The following is a 25,656-nucleotide window of genomic DNA, read 5'->3' on the forward strand; positions in this document are numbered from 1 at the left end:
GCTCCTCCTTTGGCTTTGAGCTTGACAGTGGGATCAAGAGGAGATGACATGTTGGTACACCCAAAACAATCATATTCTTTTAAAAGATCAAGGACAATTTCCTCTGTGAAATGATAATGCCATCAGACTTGTATAATACTTCTAATCCCAGGAAGTAATGCAAACAACCCAAATCTTTAATTCTGAAACTTTTATGTAGAAAACTCTTCAACTGCTCAATCTTATGGGGATTGGTTCCGTTAAGAGCACATCATCCACATATACTGCCATGAAGATACTGAATCTCCTTATTTCTTATGGAACAATGAATAATCATGAAGGTAATGGTTGTAACCCCGAGAACACAAGGCTTCAGTCAACTTAGAATACCATTATCTTCTAGCCTGCTTCAAGCCATACAATAACTTGTTTAGTTTACAAACAAGGCCTCGTTTCTCTACTACCAGACCAGGTGGCACCTCTATATAGACTTCTTCATGCAAATCTCCATGGAGAAATGTATTATTTACATCCAACTGATAGATCTTCCAGCCTCTTTTTACTACAGCATCTAACAATGCTCTAAATGTTATCATTTTCACCACTGGGGAGAAAGTTTCTGTGTAATCAATACCCATTTGTTGAGTGTAATCCTTCACAACTAGCCTAGCCTTGAACCTCTCAATGTTCCCATCTACTTTATGTTTGACTTTGTATACCCATTTGCAGCCAATTGCCTTATTTCCAATAGGTAGGGGAACTAAGTCCCAAGTGTGATTAGCATATAGAGCTTAAAATTCTTGAGTCATTGTTGATTGCCAAGTAGGGTTGATAGCATCCTCTTCATATGAGTTTGGTTCACTGACATGACAAATATTTCTAGCATGAGTCTAACTAGTATGTGTTAGTACATTAGGTGCAATGCGGTTATTGTGAGAAAATAAACCAGAAAGAGAGGTTTGACCAGTTGTCTTTAAATATGATGTTAATTTGGGAATTGAGACAATGTAGTCTTTCAGGTGAGAGAGAGTTTTAGGTTCCATGTATGGCCTTCTTAATTGTTGAGTAGGTTGTGGGCTATGAGGATGTTGTGTTAGGTAATGGACACCAATGACTGGCGATTTGGGTGTATTGGAAGCAACATAGGACACAAGTGTAACAGTAGGTGAAACATGGAAAGAACTAGGTGACATTTCATTAGGTGTGACTCTTGAAACCCCATGAACCTCTGGAACATGGTCTGAAAAATGATCCTTAGTATCATTCAAAAATACTGGATGTGGAAGTGAACTAGGTACATTAGGAAATGAATCAAAATTGGAATCAGATGAAAGTACAAAAGGGAAAACACTCTTATGGAAGATTACATCCCTGGAAATATGTATATTTATAGTGGTTAGACTCAATACATTGTATCCTTTTGTTCTAAAGGGATATCCCACAAAGCCATGAGGGGTTGTTCTAGGCTCAGACTTATCTCTAAGTACTTTGGGGACAATTGGATAACATAAGCAACCAAAGCTCCTCATGTGCAAATAATCTGTCTTTCTTTGGTACAAGCGTTCAAAAGGACATTTATTTTTAAGGTAGGTAGTAGGCAGTCTATTTATGATATAGGTTGCAGTCAAAATACATTCTCCCCAATATCTAACAAGAAATTTAGACAGGAATAAAAGGGCTCTTGCTGTCTCTAGTAGGTATTTGTATTTTCTTTCCACCACATCATTTTGTTGTGGTGTGTAGGAACAAGTTCTCTGATGTACTATGCCTTTGGACTGAAAAAAGAGATTGGCTTTCCTGCTAGTAAATTCAAGCCCATTATCTAATTTGATGGCTTTTATGGTAGTATTGAACTGGTTTTCAATCAGGGACACAAAGGATTTAATTATTTGTAGAGTGTTGTTTTTGCAGGTTAGCAGATGAGTCCATATGGATCTACTATAATCATCAACCATTGTTATGAAGTACTTGTAATTATCATGAGTTGCTACATGGTAAGGTCCCCATAGGTCTATATGCAACAACTCAAATATTTGTCTGCAGGTGCTGGTTCTTTGAGGAAAGGGTAACCTATTTTTCCTTCCATAGGACAAATGAAACATAAGATGGGTTGTTTAGGTAAAAAAAAACTTATAGGTATGGATGATATCCCTCTCATTTTCACAAATGGTACATAACCAAGTCTATTATGCCACAATAGATCCATACTATTTCCACGGGACATGTAGGAATTGACAGTAGGAAATTGGAGCACTTTATTCAATGTTGGATTATTTACAAATGAACAAGGATTACAAATACACTCTATTGGGACATGAGGGACATAACATTTTATTCAAATCACAACTAGAAGAACAAGAAACAGAACGTTTATCTGGAGCTACCGCATCTTTAAGACATTGTGAACATAAAAGATACAAGCCATCCTCCACCTTACCAATCTCCAGAGGCCTCTTCATTGAAGGGGCCTGCAGTAGACAAGCATTGTCAGTAAAGGAGGCAATGCCTTTTAGATTCAAAGTTAGATAATGGACAGAAATGAGATTGTTTTTGAAGGAAGGAACAAAAAGGACTTTATACAAATTGATTTCAGGGGTCAATGTCACATTCCCAATTTCAGTCACCTTTACCCTAAGGGTGGCATGTGGGCCGGTTAGGACCGGGACCGGCCCAGGACCGCAAGCCCAAATGGGTGGTGGGCCTAAACGGTCCTAATCGGATAGTACCGGGACCGTGGGGAGGTGGGCTGGGTAGTGGGAAGGTCCTATAGGGGAGACCCACGAGATCGGGACCGTTTGGGACCGGGACCGACTGAGAAGTGGGCCGGTTCAAGCGGTCCTAAACGGGCCTATCCGGGCCCAACGGATAATTTTAAAAAAAAATAAAAATTTACCGTTTGGACATTTAAAAACTAGCCGTTTGGTCTGCCAAAATAGCCGTTGGCTATTTGCAAAATAGTCATTTAACCTTTTAAATTTTGTTTTAACCCCAAACTTTTTATAATTACATTTTTTCCCTATTTTCAACTATAAATACCCCCTTATTCTTTCATTTTTCTCACACAATCATCAATCTCTCTCTAATATTCTTCTATAATTGCTTACTTAATTGTTACATTTTGTGCAAAATTGTGAAGTTGGTGAATTGAAGTCTTCAACGATAATTAATTTTCAACAAGTTGTTCGTCAATTCGGTAAACTTGTTCCAACTCTTATGTTTTAATATTATAGTTTTTTTTATTTTATTTACTTTGCTTGATTAATTAAGATGGTTTATTCCTTAAAATAAATATTTAGTAAAAATAAGGAAAAATCCAAGAGTGGTGAATCTAGTGGCCAATCTGTTCCTCCTCCATTTTTTCCGGCTCCCCGACCCAAACCTGTTACCCGTCCTATACCTCCTATTCTTGATAGCGATAATAGTTTATTACAATTTACCGAGAGTCAATTTTGCCATAATATTACACCCGGTGAACAATTAAACCATGAATATATGAATGCTCTTTATGGTAATCCAACTATTGATAAAAATGATGATGAAGAAATAGATTTTGATGAAACGCAACCGGATGACGATACACCCGCTAGTCCTGCTCCTGAAGTTAACCCAACTAATAATAATCCAAATGATGCCCCATCTGACCCTCCTATTATTGCCCCTACTTTTTCTAGACAACCTTCTAAACGGGCAGAAACATCTCTTGTTTGGCCATTTTTTACTCAACTAAGAGAAAAAAATAGGGCTAAGTGTAAAACTTGTGGCAAAGAGTTAGTTTTTAAATATGTTGGAAGTCGGGGGGGGAGGGGGGACGAGAAGTTTGACTAGACACATATTGCTATACCCTCAAGATAAAGCTAGATATTTTCGTATGAAAGCTTTGGCCGAGGGGACAAGTGTACCTAGTCAGGCTGACCTTAGTACCAGGTCAAATCAATTTCAACCGGGAATTAACACTATTACCGGTTGTATTTTATATTATGATCCAAAAAAAGATCGAAAAGAATTGGCAAAAATGGTTACTGCTATGTGCTTACCCTATAGTTTTTTCTCTAACCCTCACTTTGTGCATTATATTAGAAAAGTTTATAATCCTACTTATTAATGTTTTCCTCGCATAACCGTAAAGAGCGATATTTATAAATATAAACATGAATATGGACAATATTTGCGCCATTTATTTACTCATATAAATTGTCGTGTTGCTATTACAACTGATATTGGTAGAAGTGGTAATGACTGTGATTACCTTACTATTACCAGTCATTGGATTGATGAGGATTGGATAATGCAAAAGCCCATTATTACTTATAGAATAATTAATTCACGTCACACATGGCAGTTTATTTCTAGCACGATTACGGATATTTGTAGATATTTTTGCATTAATGATAAAATAATGTCAGTTTCAATGGATAATGCTACTAGTAACACAAATGCTATAGCCTTGCTTACTACTACACTAAGTCCTGCATTTAGTAACATTTTTCATATTAGATGTATTTGTCATATTTACCATTTAATTGTGGGTGATGGTATGCGAATTTTAAATGTTGAAATTGAAAAGGTTAAAATGATTCTTAATTGGCTTTTTTATTCAAACCGTAGAAGTAGACTTAGAGAATATTTTAAAAGATGTGATGCATTTGGCCTAAGAGAAAGAAAGGTTCCTAAACCTTGTCCGACTAGATGGAATTACATGTATGAAAGTTTAGTTGTTGCATATGAATATAGAAATCCCATAAACTCAACGTTTAATGCTCATGTAAGTGATGATGATGAGCACCATACAAATGCGGATTGGGCTAATGTTAAAATGCTTGTAGATATTTTAGAAAAATTTCTTATTGCTACAAATGAATTTTCTGGGTAATATTATCCTACTATTTCTAACTGTTTAGTTTATATTGCAGAACTTGCAAATTTATTTGATCATTTTTCGGAGGGTGGGGAAATTTATCAACTTGCTATTGATTCTATGAGAAAAAAGTTTAAAAAATATTTTTTTCCTATTCCCCCTATTTACGGTGTTGCTGCATTATTAAATCCTACTATGAAATTAGGAGGTCCTCAATTTTGGTATGAAACTGTTTATAATGGTTTAGCACTTGAAGATGAGGATTTGTCTAAAATTCCGGACGCAATAGCCTCAATTAAAATAAATGTTCAAACAATTTATAATGCTTATCAAGTTGCATTAGATCATGCTAGATCAAATGTTCCAACTCCTTCTTCTTCTAGTTCTCAATCATCTAAAAGAACTGCAGGAGTAAGAGCACTTAGTGCTTGGGCAAGGGTTCAGGGGTTCTCAAGGTTCTAGTACTAGTGATTTTTCACAACTAAATGAGCTTGAAGTTTATTTGTCACAGGGAATTGAGGAAGTGAATCCCGACGGCTCCTTTAATATTTTGGAATGGTGGAAGGACAAAGAAAAACACTTTCCAATTCTTTCAAAGATGGCCCGAGATATTTTAACTATTCAAGCTTCAACAGTGGCATCAGAGAGCGCTTTCAGTCAAGCAAGACTTCAACTCGGTGATTATAGAGTATCTATGAGGGAGAGCTTGGAAAAATCAGTACTTTTCAGAGATTGGATCCGTTCGGAAAGAAGAAATTTTGGACTTGCTGAATCACAACTAGAGGTAGACGAAACTTACGAAGAAATGCTAGCTGAACTTGCGGAGGATGATGCTTCGCCTGGAAGCGGTGATGACCAAGCTTCTTTTCCGCCACCACCAACAGAAATTTCTCCGGACCTTGAAGGATTTATGAAATTTGTAAGAGATACCATGTAAATTAATATGTAACTTGTATTTTGGCACATCTTGATTAGTTTTTTTTCTTCTCAATGGTGGTATTAGCACTTTGTTGTTCTCATTCCACAGGGGGGAGGAAGACTAAGAAAGATATTGGCATAATTTTTTAATGCTATAATAAAATTATAACGCATTGCTTTGAATATCTCTTTAAAATATTTTTATATATCTTAAGTTGTATATATATAGTATAATATAGTATATACTATACTATACTATATATATATATATATATATATATACTATATATATATATATATATATATATATATATATATATATATATATATATATATATATATATATATATGTGTGTGTGTGTGTGTGTGTGTGTGTGTGTGTGTGTGTGTGTGTGTGTGTGTGTATAATTTACTAGAAATTGCTTTAGATATTTTTATTACCATTTTTTTCTCTAACTTGTATAAAAAAAATTTAAAAATAGAAAGTATCTGTTGGGCCCACTTAGGCCCGGGACCGGCTCACTTAACCCGGGACCGTTAGTTCGTGGTCCCGATCCCGGGCCGGTTCCAACAAGAAGCCCGCGAAGCCCGGCCCATATGCCACCCTTACTTTACCCTATAGCCTTTAGGAAGTGTAATTAAGACAAGATATGGTAAGGTTATAACATTGGTTAGTGAGGATTTATTGAATGTCATGTGGTTTGATGCACCTGAGTCTATGATCCATGTGTCAGTTCTTGATTTGAAACATTTGCATGAAAGTTTGCCGAAATCAACAAAAGTGACTTTACTTGAACAGACTATCATACCTGCAAAATTTACAGCTCCATTGATCACTCCGCTTGGGCTATCACCACCATTTCCAGTCTGAAAGTGTTGTAGAAGGTTGACAAGCTATCCATATTGCTCCTTAGTAAGGCTTACATTTTGACTCTCATCCTTACGACCAGGGTCATCCCCAGCCATAGAAGTTATATCAGTAGATGTTCCATGTACATTTGCCAATGTTCTCTTTCCTTTCCATTTATTTTCTCTGTTGCCCTTGTAGTTTTTACTTGGATTCTGAGTGTTTTGAAAATTTTGAGGGTAACCATGCAATTTATAGCATTTATCTTTGGTATGTCCTGGCTTTTTGCAGTAATCGCACATGGGTCGAGACCTATTATTTCCAAAATACTTATTGTTTGGTAAATAATTGGTTCTGAAATTGTTTGATCCCGTGGTGTTCACATTCAACGAGGCAGATTTCATGACGAGTTGATTACTTGGTCTGATTTCCCTTTGCTTTTCCTCCTGAACTAACAAGCAAAAAGGTTGTGCCATTGAAGGCAATGGATTCATCATGAGGATGCTTCCTCTTACTACAGTGTAGACCTCATTCAAGCCCATAAGAAATTGGATTAATCTCCTATCCTGTTATGCCTTATGTATGTTTTCTTTGGCTCCGCAGGTGCAATGACATCCGCATTGACTCTTGACACTTAGAGTGCTTAATTCTTCCCACAACTTCTTCATTTTGGTGTAATAAGCAGTGATGTCTATGTTTCCTTGAGATAAATCATTAATTTCCTTTTGGATTTGGTACAGTTTTGCACAATTCGTCTGATCGTAACGATCTTCTAACTCTTTCCACAATTCTACTGCATCGTTAATGTATTCAACTCCATCGGCTATCTCCTTAGCTAGAGAATTTAGAATCCATGATGTGACCATATCGTCACACCTATCCCACAGGCGATACATTGAGAATTTTAAATCTGGCTTTTTACATTCGCCATTTATGAAACCTAATTTGTTCTTTACCAAAAGTGCTCGCAATACACCTCTTCTCCATGAACGGTAACCAGTGCCATCAAACAGAACTTGAACCAGCATCACACCAGGATTATCTGATGGATGCATGTAGAAATGACTACTCGAATCAACACCATATCCTTTAATTGTTCAATTTCGTCGGTAACAGCCATGATTTAGAGAACTAGATTAGTAAGTTTCTGAGGCTCAAAATAATCTGTTGAACCCTAATTTTTCAGAGAATTAGACCCAAATCACAATTGCATGTGCGAATTGAGCAATTGAGAATTAGTACGAAGTAACGTGAATCTGGAATGAGAGAGAGAGAGAGAGAGAGAGAGAGAGAGAGAGAGAGAGAGAGATAACCTATGTGGCTCTGATACCATATCAAACTTAGCTCGAACTGAGCTACAATGGAGGTCGGAAGCTTCTAGAAAGAAGAAAGAACCGAGAAGAGAAAGCAGAGAACACGTGAGTAGAGAAGAAGAAATCTCAATCTGATTAATTATGTGTAGGTCCCCTTATATAAAACTAGCAACATGAATGTAAAATATCTAATCTAATGTGACTACAACTATCAAATACTGACCACTAACTAACTACTAACTGTTGACTCAGCACATACTAACTAATCTGGAAAGAGAAGAAATACAGGATAAATATTTAATCTCAATCAATTCAGTTCAATAGAAAAAAATTACACATGTTTCAAGTGATCTCTTAGCTAAAGATCCATTTTTGAGGAGAGAATATGAGAATTTCAATAAACAATTCTCTAGATCACCTTCATAAGAAGTAGTTTCAGCACTTATGAACTTCATTATTTTTCTTTTAACTCTATTTGACATCACAAATGAAATCAAGAAATCGGGCTCCCCACAAGTCTGATAAGAAATATTCCTCAATCCGTATGTCAAGATTGAAATATTGATATATTAGTAAGTCAGTGATATATTTAATTCAAAGAAAAAAAATGATATTTTTCACATAATACTGTCCTAAAAAATCAGAGGGATAATTATATGCGTGTAAGATGAGGCCAAATGCTTATAGGTGGTTCAATTTTGAAATTTGAACCACCAATTTTTGGCAAAACAAAAAGGAAAAAAGAACTTTACTAAGGATGTATTCGGAGGAAAATGAATTCCCTACAAAAGGGACGTAAAACATTTTTCAAAACTATTTTTCAATCTTTCTCACCTTATTCTCCGGCTCCACCCCCACTCCCTCCCCTACCTCTACCCCCAGCCTACCCCACCCCTTACCCTCCACCCGTGCCCCACTTAACCCCCCCCCCCCCCCAAATTTTCCCCAAACCCCTAACATTGCCACTTGACACTCCGGCCCCTAGACCCCGACCTACCATCTTTTCCTAACCTTACCAAATACTGAAAAATAAGTAAGAGAACCATTTATTTTTTAAGAAAATATTTTTCGTCCCGCCAAACATAGACTAATAAAATTTGCTATTTATTCAATGAAGATTAAAAAGAAAAAGACGAAAAAAGAAAAGAAAAAGAAAACGAATGACTTAAAACAAATAAAAGGCAGTCGTGATACAGGTCTCGACTCACAGCAGCAGCAGCAGTAGTAGTAGTGTACTTACGCACGTCCACTACTTAAGCAGTTGTATTAGGAACTAACTATACATGTTAATTACTTCTTAATTCTCCATGCATCTTTCACTTCCACTCCATAACTCCAATGCCTTCACATTCACCGCCACCGTCACCTTCTCCGGCATCTCCACCGCCGGAAGGTGAAGCTGATATCACTTTTTCACCACTATATTCAACAGCCACTCCTAAACCGCCGCCAACAGTCGTGCATTTTTCACTTTCACAACCAGCGCCGTCGCCGGCTCCGTTATCCGCGGACGTGGCATTAAAGCCAATATTTGAACCTATTGATTACAAAGTAGCTTTACAACCACTACCGCCGGCGATATTTACTCCTCCGTTACCGACGCCTATTCCGGTACTTTCAACACCACCACCGCCGGTAACGGCGTTCTCGTTTCCAGCAAATGATTCGTCAACACCAGTTTCTGATGAAACCTCGCCGCCTCCGCCGCTTAAAGTTCACTCATCGTCAAGTACGTCAATCGGAGGAGTAATTGGAATTTCTGTAGGCGTCACCGGAGCTTTCTTCATTGTTGCTGTAGTAATACTTTTCGTTTGTTACAGGAATAAGATTAAAAATGGAAAATTACATGATCATGAATCTCCACGGCAAAAAGGTAAGCTTTTTCTGTATCGTACGAGGAAAATATTTCAATTTAAATAAATCTTTAACTTTTTTTAGTGTTTGGTTGAATATAATTAAGTCATCTGCTTACATATCAATATATCATAACAATTAAATGTTCTTGAATTTGTTATTATTTGAAATAAGTGATACTACAGTAAAAATTATAATATTTGAAAAAGAAAACTTCCAACCTATAAATAAAGGAAATCTCCTGAAAATAATTTTTATCATGCCCAAACCTCTACCGGTTTTAGGATCTCTTTTTCTGTACTCATCAAGCTTTTAGTATTTTATTTATTTGCAGCTGTTTATTTCCTTGCTAGCTTGACATTTTGCAAAGAAATGTACGTCCAGAGTTGTTACTTTTTTCTGGCACACTTTTGCTGTTTCAAATATAATCTAATAGTAGCTATTTAGTTATATTATTATTGTCTTATGATTTAGTGGGGATACAAATTATTATTAATTCCATTTCCAGATTAAGTAATGACTTTTACCTCTACATTCAGCTATTGAAAATTTAGTGATCCAAATTGTTAGTCATTTTAATAGTAGCAACTTCTAAATTACTACTACATAATAGCGACTTTTGTCTCTAAATTCATCATTGCAGACAACTACCATATGCAACATACCAGAAATATACTTGGAATCTGATGACTTTGAACATGCCATTTCTATAAAAGAATATTATTAAAAGAGTAAAATAAGAGAATTAAAACTGAAGTGTTTTCAAATATAAAAATGTGTCAACTTTATCTGGACTAGACCAAAAAAGACAAAACTACAAGCAACCACATTCTTAAGTCTCTATTCATGACTTGGACAAACACTTTGTCTCATTAGATGGAGAGTTAGACGGTTTACAAAAAGAGAGGAAAGGCATAAATTTTGAGGTTCTTTTGTAGTATTATGTAAGGCCCTACCATTAATAATCTAAAAGAAGTTGAAGGTCTTAATTAAAAGGTACTTTTGAAACCAAAGTTATCATTTCCAGAAATGTGACTTTTGGTACATTAATCTCCTAAATGGGAAATTTCACGTCTAACCAGCTATAATGCTTAAATATTGTTTAGACAGGCACCTTTCCTTAGATTTGGTTGCATTGATTTCAAATTGCATTTTGTAGAACGGGGTTTGAATTGTTTAAAGTACAAATATTGGCAGCTTAATCTATCAGCATGTGTTCAAAATTGTTGTTCACTAAGAATTATGAGTTCAATCTGGTATTATCATTTGCTAATTGTTTCTACTGATTCATCAGATGACTTGTATTATGATCTGCGTCAAAGTTTTAAACAGCGTAATGCAGCAAATGGTTCTCCTGTTTCCCCCAAGCAAGTGATAATACCCTTCCGCCCACTTCTCTGCTTTGACAACAATGCTCATTCCAATTCCAATAATTTAGATGCTGAAACTCGTTTTTCACCAAAAGACCACATAGTGGACTTAGCTGTTTCGGGTGGCAATTTCACATATGAAGAGTTGTGGTCAGCAACTAGTGGATTCTCTACGTCCAACCTTCTAGGTGAAGGTGGATTTGGGTATGTGCACAAAGGAGTCCTTCCTACAGGAAGAGAGATAGCAGTTAAACAGTTGAAGGTTGGTAGCCATCAAGGGGAACGTGAATTTCAAGCAGAAGTAGAGACTATCAGCCGAGTCCATCATAAACATCTTGTTTCTTTGGTTGGATACTGCATGACTGGAGTAAAGAGGTTGCTTGTTTATGAATTTGTTCCCAACAGGACTTTAGAATATCATTTACATGGTATGTTCTTTTTTCCTTAATTCTGAAAGTTTTGTATCAGTGTGTCAATAAGATTTTGCGACTAGTTATATTCATTATCTGAATTCTGCTAATGTTGTACCCCAACAGATTAATTAGAAGAAGCATAAAGCCCTACTATGATATGACGATTAAGGCTAAAAATAACTCTACCTTAATGTGACTTCCTTACTCCATCTTTCTTTCTACTGCTCTTTCAAAGCTTGTTAGTTACACCTCAAGAGCTAAAAGGTCTGTACCAAATTAAATGGGCAATCTTTAAGGGGGTACTTAACCAAGCCTCGTAAGTAGATTCCTTGGTGGTCTATGCCTATATCACACAAAGGTGGCCTAGAGCTTCATAAAACCATGCTTTAGGATGAGAAGATAAAAGAAGAGCTTGCAAATCCATGCTACTTCTATGTTCTGAAGCCCTTATAATCTTGCATGTTAAAGCACTGCTATTCTATGCTTTTGGGAAGACCATCTTTTAAAATCTTCAGGTTTCCTTGCAGTTCAATTATAATTCTCCACATACTTTTCATATTTTACTTAAAATTGGTTAATCCTTGCATCGGTCACTTGTTTTTTTCAACAGTTGGTTGCCATCTATACCCTTATGGCTTATACTAACACTCTTCATGTGAGATACGTTTGATGAACCATCCTCCATGGATGCCATGCTGTAGATGTGCTATCTTTTTCATTAGCAGTTTTAAGGTTTAGTTTAAAGGCTAAAGAATGTTCGTATTCATCTTGATGCATGTTTTTTATCTTTAAACTTTTATTTTACAGAAATGCTCTTGTATCATTTCACTTCTTTAATCACTTCTACATATCAAATTTAATTGAGTTCATTGGTTCCTCTGATATAAGCGTCCTTTTACCAAGCTGCATCCTTAAAACAGATTGAATGGTATGCAGGGGCAGCACAGTCCTTTATGGAATGGGCATCTAGAATAAAAATTGCTATCGGGTCAGCCAAAGGATTGGCATATCTGCATGAAGACTGTGAGTGCCCTCTCTGTCTCTGCCTTGGCCTCCTATGTTTGTTCCTAATTTGCATGTTTTTCTGTTAGTTGATTTGAGGTGTACAAAGGGGTAAAATACGTGGTTTGGATGCTTTTTACCTTTACCAATTTTTATTTTATTTTATGGAATTCACTTTTACCAATTTATTATCAACTTACTGTTTTAACATGTTTACCAAGGAAATTCTTCTCTGCGTGCTTGTAGACTGTGGCGAGTTGGGTGGCATAAATGGTTTTATAGTCATTACATCTTTATCTTCAGCTTTTCTCCTGTAAAAGATGTAAATCTAATTTTCACTCTCCTAATAGATACCATTGATTCTCACTTCTAAAATACTATCTCAGTTCTGAATCTCTTCAAGGTTTGAGGTCTGGACACCTAGGTTTTTTGGCCTGCTGATGGGTAGAAGAAGCCCATCATAATTCTTATTTTGTCAAAGATATCACATGAATATGTATTGGAGAAACTGTACTCACTCCATCTCACCCCGTGTCATGTTTCCTTCTGAAATGTCCCAGAATAATTGACACACTTATATACAATGACTTCATAGTTTTTTGGTCCATTCATAATTTAAGTAACTCAATGTCCTCAAACAATAGAAAGTTTAGCTACATTTTTTCCTGTCAAATATGAAATCACATATTATAGTATAATTTCTCCTACCAACTACCAATTTAATATAAAATTCAATCTATCTCTGTGCTTTGTCAAGTGGTCATGAATAACATGAAATGTTGGGACAGTTCGATTATGGTTGCTTAAATTAACTTACATGGAATAAATATCACTTCTTTTGGTTTAGCAATCACATGTAATATTGGTTTGAAGATACAAACTTGTGGCTGCAGGTAACCCCACTATCATTCATCGTGATATCAAAGCAGCTAATATTCTTCTTGATTCTAACTTTGAAGCTAAGGTAACTTTGTATTACAATTTCTGGTATTGTCACTATGTTTTCTGTTCTATTGTTACTGTCAAAAAAAGGTCAGGCTGCATTCTTCTATCGACAACTGGCTTCTGAGTGCACCTAGAATCGGCTGTTGATGTAAATGTTTTTTGCTCTTGAATATTAAAATTTATATGATGAGATTAATCTGACCCAAATGAGCATCTACACAGCTGTAACATTCAACTGCATTATTGATTCTTCTTTTGTTTCTTTTATCTTGTTTCATGTGACGACAAAGTATGTATATTTCCTCATAACTTCATTAACATGAATGGAAAACTTTGATTTGTATCCAGGTTGCTGACTTTGGACTTGCCAAGTTCTTATCTGATTCAAACCATCATATTAGTCATGTCTCCACTAGAGTGGTGGGAACTTTCGGGTGAGTTTCATTGACCCTGTCTCTGCTACAATGAATAAAATCATCTGACAAGATCAGCATAGAAAAGGCAAAATTATCACTATGTACTGGGTGGGCAAGTCTGTGCTACGATTATTAAGTAAAAACCTCGTCCTACGTTACTAGCATTCGTTCAATTTGCTGAACCTGATACTTAGCATAGGCTATGCCCTACCTATAATTTCGGTATTGCTGTCACTTTGTTTCCATTTAACTTGCAAACTGATATCACGATCAGATACAAACAGAAAATTGAGCTAGAATAGGACTCTCAAATCTGGGAAATTGTAAAGATATTGATGAATTGGATGACCTTGATTTATGGTCAACCTGCTCATGATGCAGTAATTCCTCTCAGCGTAACAGAGGTTTTCCTGCCACTCTGAAGATAAAATTTCGAAGAGAGTGCATAGAACTTTACCATTGTTTTCACGTGTATGATAGTCTTGGGATTCTTAGATCTTGCTTTTGCCTTGATTTTCCCTTACTACCCGGTGTCTTGCAGGTATCTGGCCCCAGAGTATGCACAGAGTGGAAAGGCCTCAGATAAGTCGGACATCTTCTCATTTGGGGTCATGCTTCTGGAGTTAATTACAGGGCGTCCGCCTATAATCTCAACTGAATCTTCCGCATGCAGCAATTTGGTCATCTGGGTATGTGAAATGCTCCATATTCTTGATTGCTATTCAGCATTCTTAAGTGCCTAACACACTTATGTGCAATTAGATGGATAAGTAAAAAGTTTATGCGTAACTTCATAACTTGTTAGATAACATAATGCTGAAACTTACTTTCTGTCCGACTACGTTGTGCCTTGCGGTAAACTAATCATATCCTCAATATGGAATGACATTCATCTTGCAATAGTCTTATCCTAAACAAGCTATCGACTGTATTTTTTCAAGGCACTGGTGCCATAAGTTTGCCTTTCTAAATATCTCTGGATCCTTTGGAAGGTCTATCATTGGTGGTTTTAGAAGCAACTGGGTATTCTTTTCCTTCCTTTTTTTCCCTTTTTTTGTGAGTGATAAAGGTCAATAAATTTTATCGATGGCAGCAATCAGTATCACTTGAAATCAGCCTCTAACAGAAAAAAAGAAACATAATCACGGAAAAGCCTCTGCCTTAAAATCACAAATTTTCCTAGTACGAAAGAGATGAGCAAATCCAAAGGACCTAGTGTTCTTTCAAAATTTCATCACTGTCAAGCCAAAAGCAAAATATTACAAGGCCTTCATAGAAGAAGTCGGAAGAAATTTGTCATCCTTGTACCAAAAAGATTTGGCTTTGGACACCCCCTTTGAGTATGGAACCTATCTCAAATTTTTCTGTTGCATCTCTTGCAACTACTATTAGATTGTCCAAAATCTCAGTCTTTCCTTAAAGCATGGAGTTTACCATGAATCCGCAATCATGACATCTATCAGTTTAACCCTTTTTATAGGAATTTTTTGAGATATGGAGTTCCTAGAATTATTTTGTTGATCCCAACAGGATTATTATTGTTAATGCTGCTTAAGTCCCTCAATGCATCAGAATTAATTACGTAAGTTAATTCTAAATTGGGCTCAGGAAGAAGGATTTCATTGGAAGCTTCTTGCATGTGGCTTCCTCACAGACAGAATTAATTAAGTCATTTTTGCATCTAAAATCAGAAGTACCTTTACAACTCTGCAACGAGAGTATTTTTGTTGATCTCATTATCAATTTTTTTGTATTGGGAACCATTCTAATATATATCCAATATAACCAATTAACAGTAACTTCTGTTTCTGGTTTTCATATTCATGGTTTTTGCTGTAGTTATTTCTGAACGTCATTTATTAACTAGATTTCAATTAACTTCATCAGCATGTTGGTGTCTCATGGAGTCATGGGAAAATAATGAAATATATTGGTAACTAGAAGCACTCTAGGCCTCTGCTACATGTACTTTTAAAGATATGCATACCATTGTTGTCGACTCTTTTCACTCTTTTCTTATAGTAAGTACATTTATACATGGCTAGCATAAGAAGATAATTATCTCTTTCTGTCTTCTGATATGCAGGCAAGGCCTTTGCTTAGAAGAGCATTGGAAGATGGAAAATTCGACTCTCTAGTGGATCCATGTCTAGGACAAAATTACAACGGTGAAGAGATGGCTAACATGGTTGCTTGTGCTGCTGCTTGTGTACGCCATTCATCATGGAAAAGACCCCGGATGAGTCAGGTAATTATATCTTCTTCTTTTCAATTTTCTTTTCTGTGATGCTGCTAGACTTCTTCACACAAGTTCATAGGGATGGGGAGATCGACGAAGATGTTGCGCACCGTATAGGGGTGGTGTGGATGAAGTGGAGGTTAGCATATGGAGTCTTATGTGACAAGAAGGTGTCACTGAGGCTCAAAGGTAAGTTCTATATAGCGGTGGTTAGACCAGCCATGTTGTATGGGGCAGAGTGTTGGCCGGTTAAGAACTCGCATATCCAGAAGATGAAAGTAGCAGAAATGAGTATGTTGAGGTGGATGTGCGGGCACAATAGGATGGATAAGATTATGAATGAAGATATTCGGGAGAAGGTTGGCGTGGCCCCGATGGATGACAAGATGCGGGAAGCTAGGCTCAGATGGTTCGGGCACGTGCGGAGTAGAAGTTCAAACGCCCCAGTTAGGAGATGTGAGCGGTTGGCTTTGACAAGTATAAGAAGAGTCAGAGGGCGGCCCAAGAAGTATTGGGGAGAGGTGATCAGACAGGATATAACGAGGCTTCAAATTTCCGAGGACATGTCCCTTGATATGAAAGTGTGGAGGTCTAGTATTAGGGTTGTAGGATATGGGGTAGTGGAGCTCTTTGCTACTCCGCACCGGGTGAGAGGCTAGTCTGACAGGGTTGTGTCCTAGAGTGCTAGTGGTTATTGTTGTGTCCACACTTTTCTTTCACTTTTCATAGTACCGGGCCTTTCTTACGTGCTACTGTTATTGTTTTTCATCTATTTTCTGTTACTTTTGATTCAGTTATTATTTTTATGCCTTCTGCTGTTGGTACTGATATCTTTTCGTCTGCTTGAGCCGGGGGTCTATCGAAAACAGTCTCTCTACCCCTTGGGGTAGGAGTAAGGTGTGCGTACACTCTACCCTCCCCAGACCCCACATGTGGGATTTAACTGGGTTGTTGTTGTTGTTGTTATTCCTTTATGCGCAATCTAAAAAAAAATAGAGAGGCTAAAGACGGTATACAAATTTCTTCAGGTAGTTCGTGCGTTAGAAGGTGAAGCTTCTCTCCTGGACCTTGATGAGGAAAATAGACCAGGACAGAGTACAGTTTTTGATTTTGATTCTGATGGAAGATTTTTTTTTGAGAATTTAAGCAAATCCAGCACAGCATTGGGAAGTTAAAAGAAATGGTAATACCAGTACATATGGTTGTAACCACAATATGGGGGGGGGGGGGGCTTTCATGCTTCACAGTCCAAGATGAAGTGGGATAAATATAGTTCTTTTTCTTCCTTTATGTCTTTTCTTCTCACTAGTGTAGATAGATCGAGGAAAAAATTATGGAAGTTTTGTCTCATGGTAACGAAATTGCTCTGGAGGATTGATCATTTATACTTATTTGGAAGCGAAAGAAAATTATTAAGGGAAAAAAAAAAGGAATCAGCATGAGATATTCAGTATAATACTAAGTAAATGCTTTGTGTACTCAATAGATACATGTAATTATAGGTCTGTTTCCCTCTTTCTTTTCTTCTTCCCTTGTGGAGTATGAAAAAGAATTCTTGTGTTATAGCCGTTTTCAGTGACAATGAGAGTGGAGGGATATCCATTTCGTAACTTGTCCTCTAGGTGGTAATTGAATAGAATAGATTAGATATGGATATTTAAAGTAGATTAGAAGAAATATGGATATTTACAATGGATCCAGACGATTTTCAGCTTAGTAGTTAACAAATCAATGTAAATTAGAAGTCCAGACTTAAATCCCAAATATGGTTTTATATCTAGTATTCCTGATGCTCTGGTTCGTGTAAGTTAGAGATATCAGTTAAACTTACTAGTACTATATAAATGTCGATAATATTTATCATTCGTATATATACATACTGTAACATCCAATTTAGTGAGTCTCACACATCTTATAGGAGGAAGTCTGAACAGGTTTAAACGTTCCCACCCTGAACTTGATGAGTTAGAAAGTTTAAGGTACAGAGTGGTAAACAAGCCAGTGCTGCAGTAGAGTCAGGACAAGAGACGAAGATCTTGATAGCTTATAAGCGGTCTGTAACTCTTCATCTCATGGCTAACTTTTGGAATCAAAGTAAAATCCTTATACATACTTATGGCAGATTTTAGCTTATAATTAGCACTTTGAGTATTTATCAAACGCATAGATAAGCCAAAAGGTGCCCGGACACGAGGTCTGAATATTAAGTATGAATCATAGTTCAAATATTTTTTATTCTATTTCGTGTTCGACCAAACTTATAAGCTAATGTTAAAATACAGAGAGAGAATAACAAATTGTGTATCTTTTTTATGCAGTGCAAATTGTTAAGCTCACCACCAAAACAGTATTCCTAGTCGAATTTTGATTCATTAGGAAACAAAGTCTAATTCACGAACTAAATGTCATCTTTGTTTCTACGCTCTTTTTGGGAGAAAATCAGAGAGCAATATTTTTCTAATAGATAAGAAAAAGCATTCTTTCTTTTCTTTGGAAGAAGAAGTCCGACCGATCTAATCTCTAATAAATCCATGTTTTCCTTCTTTTAATAATTATAAATTTTCATAAACCACTATTGTTTAGGCGATTAGCTTGTTATAGCTATCATTTACTTAATTGCTTCCTACAGCTATCTTTTCACTTGTTATAGAGTGTATTCGATGTATTCAAGCTATTGTATTCATGAATACAGTAGCAAAACTCGGCGGAAAACAGGGAAGTCCAGCTAACATAGACTGTATTCATATGTATTCGCGAGCTGTATTCGTGAATACAATAACGGAAATTTGCGGGAAAAAAAGGCTTCTCCAACTGTTTAAAACGGTAGGTGAATCAATTAACGTGATACACTCCTAATATAATTCAACAAACCCAATTATACTTATTACAGTGACTTTCGACTGTTGTATTTAGATGTATTTTATTTCATTCAACAACTTTTTAAAATACACTAGTTGTTCTAGTTTTAGTTATGTATTCCAACTAAGTGTTTTCATCTGTATTCTCAAGCCAACTGTATTCTGCTGTATGTATTTGCTGTTAAACTTGCAAATACATGTTCCGCTTGAGTGATTTACAAATCGAAAGATGACCCTTCGAAATTGAGTGCTTTGGTAGGTATACCTCGGGTAACTCTCTTCTGAGTTGTTGAATCATCCATTGGAGATGAAATTTCGAGTTTTCTGGTAAAAGTATAACAATGGTGATTATTTATAAATTAAAAAAAATAGTAAAGAGAAATAGAAGAAGCACAGTAGCGGCGAAAATCTAACAACTTTAACACTTACCACAACTTTTTGGAGCAAAAAATATTAAAAATTGAGAGAGACAATGGAGATGAATCAGTGGAGAATCGTGGATATAGAATGGGGAAAAGACTGGCGTTGTGAAAGTGAGAGATAGTGGATAGAGAGGTCTTGGAGAGAGAAGTTGGATACTATACAGTGATCTTGTAAGAGAAAGAACAGAAAGTAGGAGAGAGAAAAATATTACAAAGCGTATTCAATGGCTTAATGGTAGGAAGTGACCATAAATACATATTTTGCTATAAAAACTAAAAGGTAGCTATAGAAAATAATATTTTAAAAAATATTTATTTATAATAAATAAGGTGTAAAACTTTACTATAGGAGGTAAAATTTGCTTTAATAATCCCGCCGTTGGTAACTGTACTGTAACTTCTCCAATTTATCCCTTCTAAATGGATCGGATCAGTTCATGTTGGATTAGTTTGTGTTGACGGGGTATTTAAGAAAATGATGTTTTGTCCCTCATTAAAAAAATAAAGAAAGGAAAAAGTGTTTTAAAGCACTTCTTTGTCTTACATAGTTTAAATATATAGGCTAATGCAGAGGTTAGTTATGGCGAAATGTTAAGTACCTGGAGGAAGCGAATCCAAAAAGGAATGGAACCTGAAATGTAATAGAAGATAATGTAGACATCACTAATGTGGCACATTTTTCGTCCCAGAGACAACGCTTTTCCCCAACCATAATAACAAATGTAGTATACAAAACTTCTTATGGCTTGTGTCTGAGGTCAAGCAGATGTAGAGAAAAGGTCAGAAATCCATAAACTGATGAAAAACAAGATCCATATCACCTATTGATATCTCAATAAAGTAAGAAACCTGGCTTGTTAGCTGATCTGCCAAGAAAAAATCTACCATTTTGACCTGCATATAAAGACTATCAACATAAGAAGTTGCCCATCAAGCACATTCAAGCGCAGTAGAATCAATCACCTTGTAGAAAGGAGAACAAATACAACGAAATAGACTTCGAATAAGGAAGAAACGGCTTGAACGATAGATTATGTTAAAAGGACACAGACATATGAGAAGTAAACCCTGCATTTGAATTAGAGAATCGATTAGATAAAATGTAATACATGTTAGTGCTCAACTGGCATATTAACTTATATGTATAAAATCTCACGATGATTAAGCCCAAAGGAAGCAGTTCAACATAAGTCTCATGATCTTGGATCGTCGAGTCCATCCTGATATGCAGGTGTACCAGAAAAGTAGTGAGTACAACAACTGTAAGACCAGAGGCTAAAACGAAAACTTCTCTGTGGTCTAATTCGGTTCCTGGCTTGAATCCAAGTATAAACGAGTAGTTGATTTTATAGCACCTCCACAAGTATATATTCACAGCAACAAGAAGCATAGGTAAGATAATGTAACCGTAGAAACTGCAAACAAAACATAAGGTATATATATGTCAGAGAAAACTGAGAAGATCATAAGTAGATGAATTTTCATTTTAACTGAAAATCTGAAAGTTTTCTTTAACTTGTAAAGGGGAAAAATGCTATCCAAGTATAAGGTGGCCTCCTCCTTGTCCAGTAACTTTCTTGTTTCCAATACTAATGCAACGGCAATAATTAGAGCAATTGAGAATCCACAGAAGAATCCTACACAGTGAGCACAAAGGATATAACAGAAGATAAATGTAGAAAACCATAAATTGTTTTTACAAAAAGGAGCAGCTCTCAACCTGAAAGAAATCGTACGCGGTGGTTCTCTCTTTTCCTTTTTGGCCTTAATAATTTGATGCCATCCCCCTGCTTAAAATTGGAAAAGTGCTTGACAAATGTTGCTTCCACCTTGTTCAGAAGAACAGTAACCTAGAGCATGAAAAAATAAACTAAGTGAATCTTGATTGGTGCATATAACTAGACTTCCTTTACCTAAAAACTGAAGAGCTATACAGAAAATAAATCCAAATCTCTTGGTTTAGTGGATTTGAAACAGACCTCATCAGAACTTCCAATATAGGAGTTATCCACGACTTTCATGTAAGATCTCATTGCTTTTCTTGAAGTAATCTGCAGTCAACCAGTGATGCAATTTGTGGTCCATTTGTGGTTAACTAAAATAATAATACTATTATTACTATGATTGGCCACAGAATACAACTCTCTAAACCTACTCCGGGGTTGAAGTTTTATTCAGAAAGCTATATATTCACCTGATGAGTGTCTGACCTTTTCATATTTTTCCAGGATCATAGAAAATGCTGAGAGATTTATAAAACTGTTTCATCAATTGAAAAAAGAGTCAGAATAAATGCAGAAAGAGAATCCAAAGTGTATCTTAGATTTAGAACCTGTACTGATTTAGGCTGCGAAGAACACAACAAAGGCCTTTTGCAATTTTTCTTCAACCTCCTTTAGTTCTTCTTGACTGAAGCTACAGTCTTTCTCTGTGGTACTAAGTAATAGTCTTTCTACCGATGATTTTGGACCATCAGATGTATTTTGAATTTTTAACACATTCAAGAACGTCTGAGGGAGTTCATCCATGTTCTTTTAATGACGGATCTTCATTATTGCTCGAAGAAGCTGGTTTTATGTTGTTCTCACAAGACATGTCCACTTCTTTTGTGAAGTCCAGTTGGTCTTTCTCTGCATTTAGACATCTAATGAGCGCAAAACTAATCTTATGAAGTAGAAGCTTGGAATTAGAATGTCCACAACTGTTTCACTGCCACTACAAGAAGGAAGGCTTTTATCAGAAATATATGCTGAATGTTGCCACCAAAAATCCTTTTAGAAACAGTCTGTATAGATCTTTGCAACATTCTGCACCATCTCAGCGAAAATATGGAAGTACAAGTTCCCTAATGCATAGCAATCGAATATAAAATGTTAATCTATCCTTGTTATTATCATGTCTAATTAATTCCAGTACATAATCTACGAATCAAGAACTAGACGCATTTGTTCAATAAGATTATGGTACAATTTCCAATCAAGGCTCTCGTTTCTGATAAAATGATTGTGGCGGACCTAGCTACACTTGAAGCCCTGCTTGGAAAAGTCACATTTGAGGATGTTGCAGTATCTGATTCTTTCACCTTTTTCCGAAGAGCAACCAAAGCATCCATTTGTTCGGCCAATGCATGCAGCTGCTTCTCCCTTTGCCTCTTCCACTTTGTCTTTGTAAAAGCGCTCATTATCCAGTTTTTGGAAAAACGATTTCTCATCTTCTCTTACTTCTGTGCTGGTATACAGAACATTCCATTTGTGGAGTGTTTGTGTTGGCTTTTGTCAGTTTCACTTTCTTGATTCTCAATATCAACTTTCCTCTGAGTAATGTGGTGAGGTTGAAAACTTAGATTGAGGCGGTTGATCTGTTTCAACAGGCATTTGAGCCCGCCATAGTCCATATAAGCTTCAATCCACTCAGGCACCATTTGATCCTTAAATTCTTTACCAAACTTCATTCTTCTTAAAACTCAGCAGAGCTCAGGTTCTCTCTGTAATTACAAGCCAAGACCATATATGTAAGAACCTGTATTACAAAACCACCAAATATCTCTGACCTTCCTTTATTATTGTTCTCCTAAGCAGTAATAATTCAAGATAAAATGCAAACAAAGTGCATGAGAGAAGAATATAGGGGAAAAAGAAGTAAACTTACAGCAGGATCGTATAGCTGTATTTCTGTATGAATTATTTTTTAAGCATTAAGCTGGTCATGTTAGAGTACCCATATATAAGACAGAAAGGAATTCATTTCATTTTATAAAGTATTAGCTCATTCTCATTAAAAAATCTCCAACAATCCCTAGGGGTTCTGAATGATCAATAATAATATGATAAGGATCCTCGCTTCCATGTTTATACAAATTAAAACCATTTGAGAAAACATTTTAATTCATTATTCATGCGTTCGCATTCAGTGATAACTATTATATGTGTCCGGAAGATTACCTTCAGATCAATACTGGAGTGTAGAAAGAACAAAGCTTCTATTCACAAAAGCTTGGAGTAATATTCGCCAAATACTGGAGTGTGAAGCTTCTATTCACAAAAGCTTTGCAAATAAAAAATAAAAAATAAAAAGAAAGAATCACTTGGAGTAATATTTTTTAATTCCCTCTATTTGTTGTTAGGGTTGTACCTTAATGCACCATACTTCAAATATTATGTGTATAAGTTATATTATTTTTAAGAACTCTACCTTTATATAAATTCTCATTAAACATTAGTTGGATCTTAAACCAAATACCGAAAAGAGAATTCTAGTAATCACCATGTGGCAACAAGTTACTCAGCGGCAAAGCCTGTATCCCCCATCTGTAACCTTTCGGTGCTCTATTCAGCAATACAGGATGTCCCTGCATTCTTAATCAATGAGTTAGGCTAAAATATCAAAAAATAGGAGCAAAAACTTAACTTAATCTGGATTTGTTTGGCTTTGTGCCTAGACAGTTCGCATTTAATAAAAATCAAAAAGACTAGGACACCCCTTGGTGTATAGGCACCTTTGACACTTCTTTACGCATTGGCATTAAATTCCACTGCTCTCTTTTAGTAGTGTCAGTTACTATTTCCGTTTCAATTTAGATAATACATATAGTACTATTACTTATCTAGACTCAAATTGTACGAGATTTGATAGTATTTTAAATTTTATTATCATATTAATATATAAAAAATCTAATTTATAGTAATTTTCGTATAAATCTAATTTCTTAATTTTAAAATATAAAATTATGTACTGTAACTTCTAATTTAAATTGACTCTTGATAAACAAAATGTGTTATCTAAATTGAAATAGGGGTATGGTCAAATCGTTCTGTGACCCATTATAAACTTGTATTTAGTTTTATGGCCTATCTTTTTTTTACACATGAGATATTTGCTTTTACACCTAGGAGATCTATCTTTTACACATAAGGGCATTTCCAACCTTAAGCACTAGTTTTACACCAAAATGATGAAAGTTAACTCCAACTCATTACACTATTTTTTACACCAAAACTTTCAGAAATGACTACGGTTTGGAGGCTTATTGCTGGGCGTAGCTATAATTTAGCTAATTACATTTCTAGCAATAAATTATTTGTCATAGGATGTATGTCGATGTATTCAATTCGGATGTATTCGTTCTTATATATTTTATATTGTATTCAATTTCACTGAATTGAATTAAGTTGTATTCAAACAACAAAAAATCAAGAAATAGGGTGTATACCGCTCTATTCAATTCAGGTGTATACATTATATTCAATTCGGCTATATTTATTTTTAACTATTTTCTATCGTATTCAATTTCACTGTATTAATTTGATTGTGTTCAAACAATAAAAAATTACAAAAACAGTGATATTCGGCTGCATTATATTCATTGTATTCATTCGTAGCTGCTTTTACACTATATTCAATTTACTATATTTAATTTGGTTGTATTCAAAAAATACAGGAATCTTCCACAAAAAATAACCTTCGGAATACATAAATACATGCGAAAATATAAAAAAAATGAACTAGATTTGTATTGAAAAATACATAATACACTCAAATTTGAGTGTATTTATACATAGTACAATATATTTGTATCATTATATATGTGACTCAATAGCAAAGAATAGAAGAAAGTTCGCTGGAGATGACGCCTCCCGGCCAAGCAAAACATTGTATACATTGTATTAAAACTAAAAATGAAGACGAACAAAAATTCGGCCAGATCTGAGAATATACTATCATATTGTATCTACCAAAATCTGGTCAGACGAATAAAAATCTGGTCATAATGTGTATTTCTGTAACGACCCGACCGGTCGTTTTGAGCAATTGTACCTCGCTCGGCAGTTTGAGGGCATGAGCAGCTCCGTATGAGGTATTATAACTTGTGTGAATCATCGGTTCGGTTTTCAGGTGATCCAAGAGTTTGATTTGGAAGAATGAATTTCATGTTTGAAGCTTTAAGTTGGGAGAGTTAACCGAGTTTGAATTTTTAGTATTTGACCTCGGATTGGAGTTTTGATGGTTCCGTTAGGTCCGGATGGTAATTTTGGACTTAGGCGTATGCCCAGAATTTCATTTAGATGTTCTTAGAAGGATTCAACACTAATTGAAGAAAATAAAAATTTAAAGGTTTGGAAAGTTCACAAGTTCGGCCAGGAGTTAACTTTGATGGTATCAAACTCGGATTATGGTTACGGGAATTGAAATAGTTTCGTTATATCATTTGGGACTTGTATGCCAAAT

The 25,656-nt window shown here is 35.7% G+C and overlaps 2 protein-coding genes and 1 pseudogene across 2 annotated transcripts; 1 reads left to right on the forward strand and 2 right to left on the reverse strand.

Moving 5' to 3' along the window:
- Window positions 1-2,412: 2,412 nt before the first annotated feature.
- Window positions 2,413-7,654, reverse strand: LOC107805052 (uncharacterized). Its single transcript, XM_075245725.1, has 4 exons — window positions 7,225-7,654; window positions 6,677-7,113; window positions 6,562-6,619; window positions 2,413-2,447 (listed from the first exon to the last, which is right to left on the reverse strand). Exons 1-4 carry the CDS (start codon window positions 7,652-7,654, stop codon window positions 2,413-2,415), a joined length of 960 nt encoding a protein of 319 aa, XP_075101826.1.
- Window positions 7,655-9,139: 1,485 nt separating this feature from the next.
- Window positions 9,140-17,365, forward strand: LOC107805061 (proline-rich receptor-like protein kinase PERK15). Its single transcript, XM_016629043.2, has 8 exons — window positions 9,140-9,785; window positions 11,061-11,564; window positions 12,486-12,572; window positions 13,445-13,515; window positions 13,845-13,930; window positions 14,454-14,601; window positions 15,999-16,160; window positions 17,180-17,365. Exons 1-8 carry the CDS (start codon window positions 9,251-9,253, stop codon window positions 17,324-17,326), a joined length of 1,740 nt encoding a protein of 579 aa, XP_016484529.2. The 5' UTR covers window positions 9,140-9,250; the 3' UTR covers window positions 17,327-17,365.
- Window positions 17,366-18,125: 760 nt separating this feature from the next.
- On the reverse strand, window positions 18,126-22,133 carry LOC142177254 (phosphate transporter PHO1 homolog 10-like; annotated as a pseudogene).
- Between the last annotated feature and the right edge of the window lie 3,523 nt (window positions 22,134-25,656).

Source organism: Nicotiana tabacum, chromosome 23, assembly GCF_000715075.1.
Source record: "Nicotiana tabacum cultivar K326 chromosome 23, ASM71507v2, whole genome shotgun sequence".
NCBI lineage: Eukaryota > Viridiplantae > Streptophyta > Magnoliopsida > Solanales > Solanaceae > Nicotiana > Nicotiana tabacum.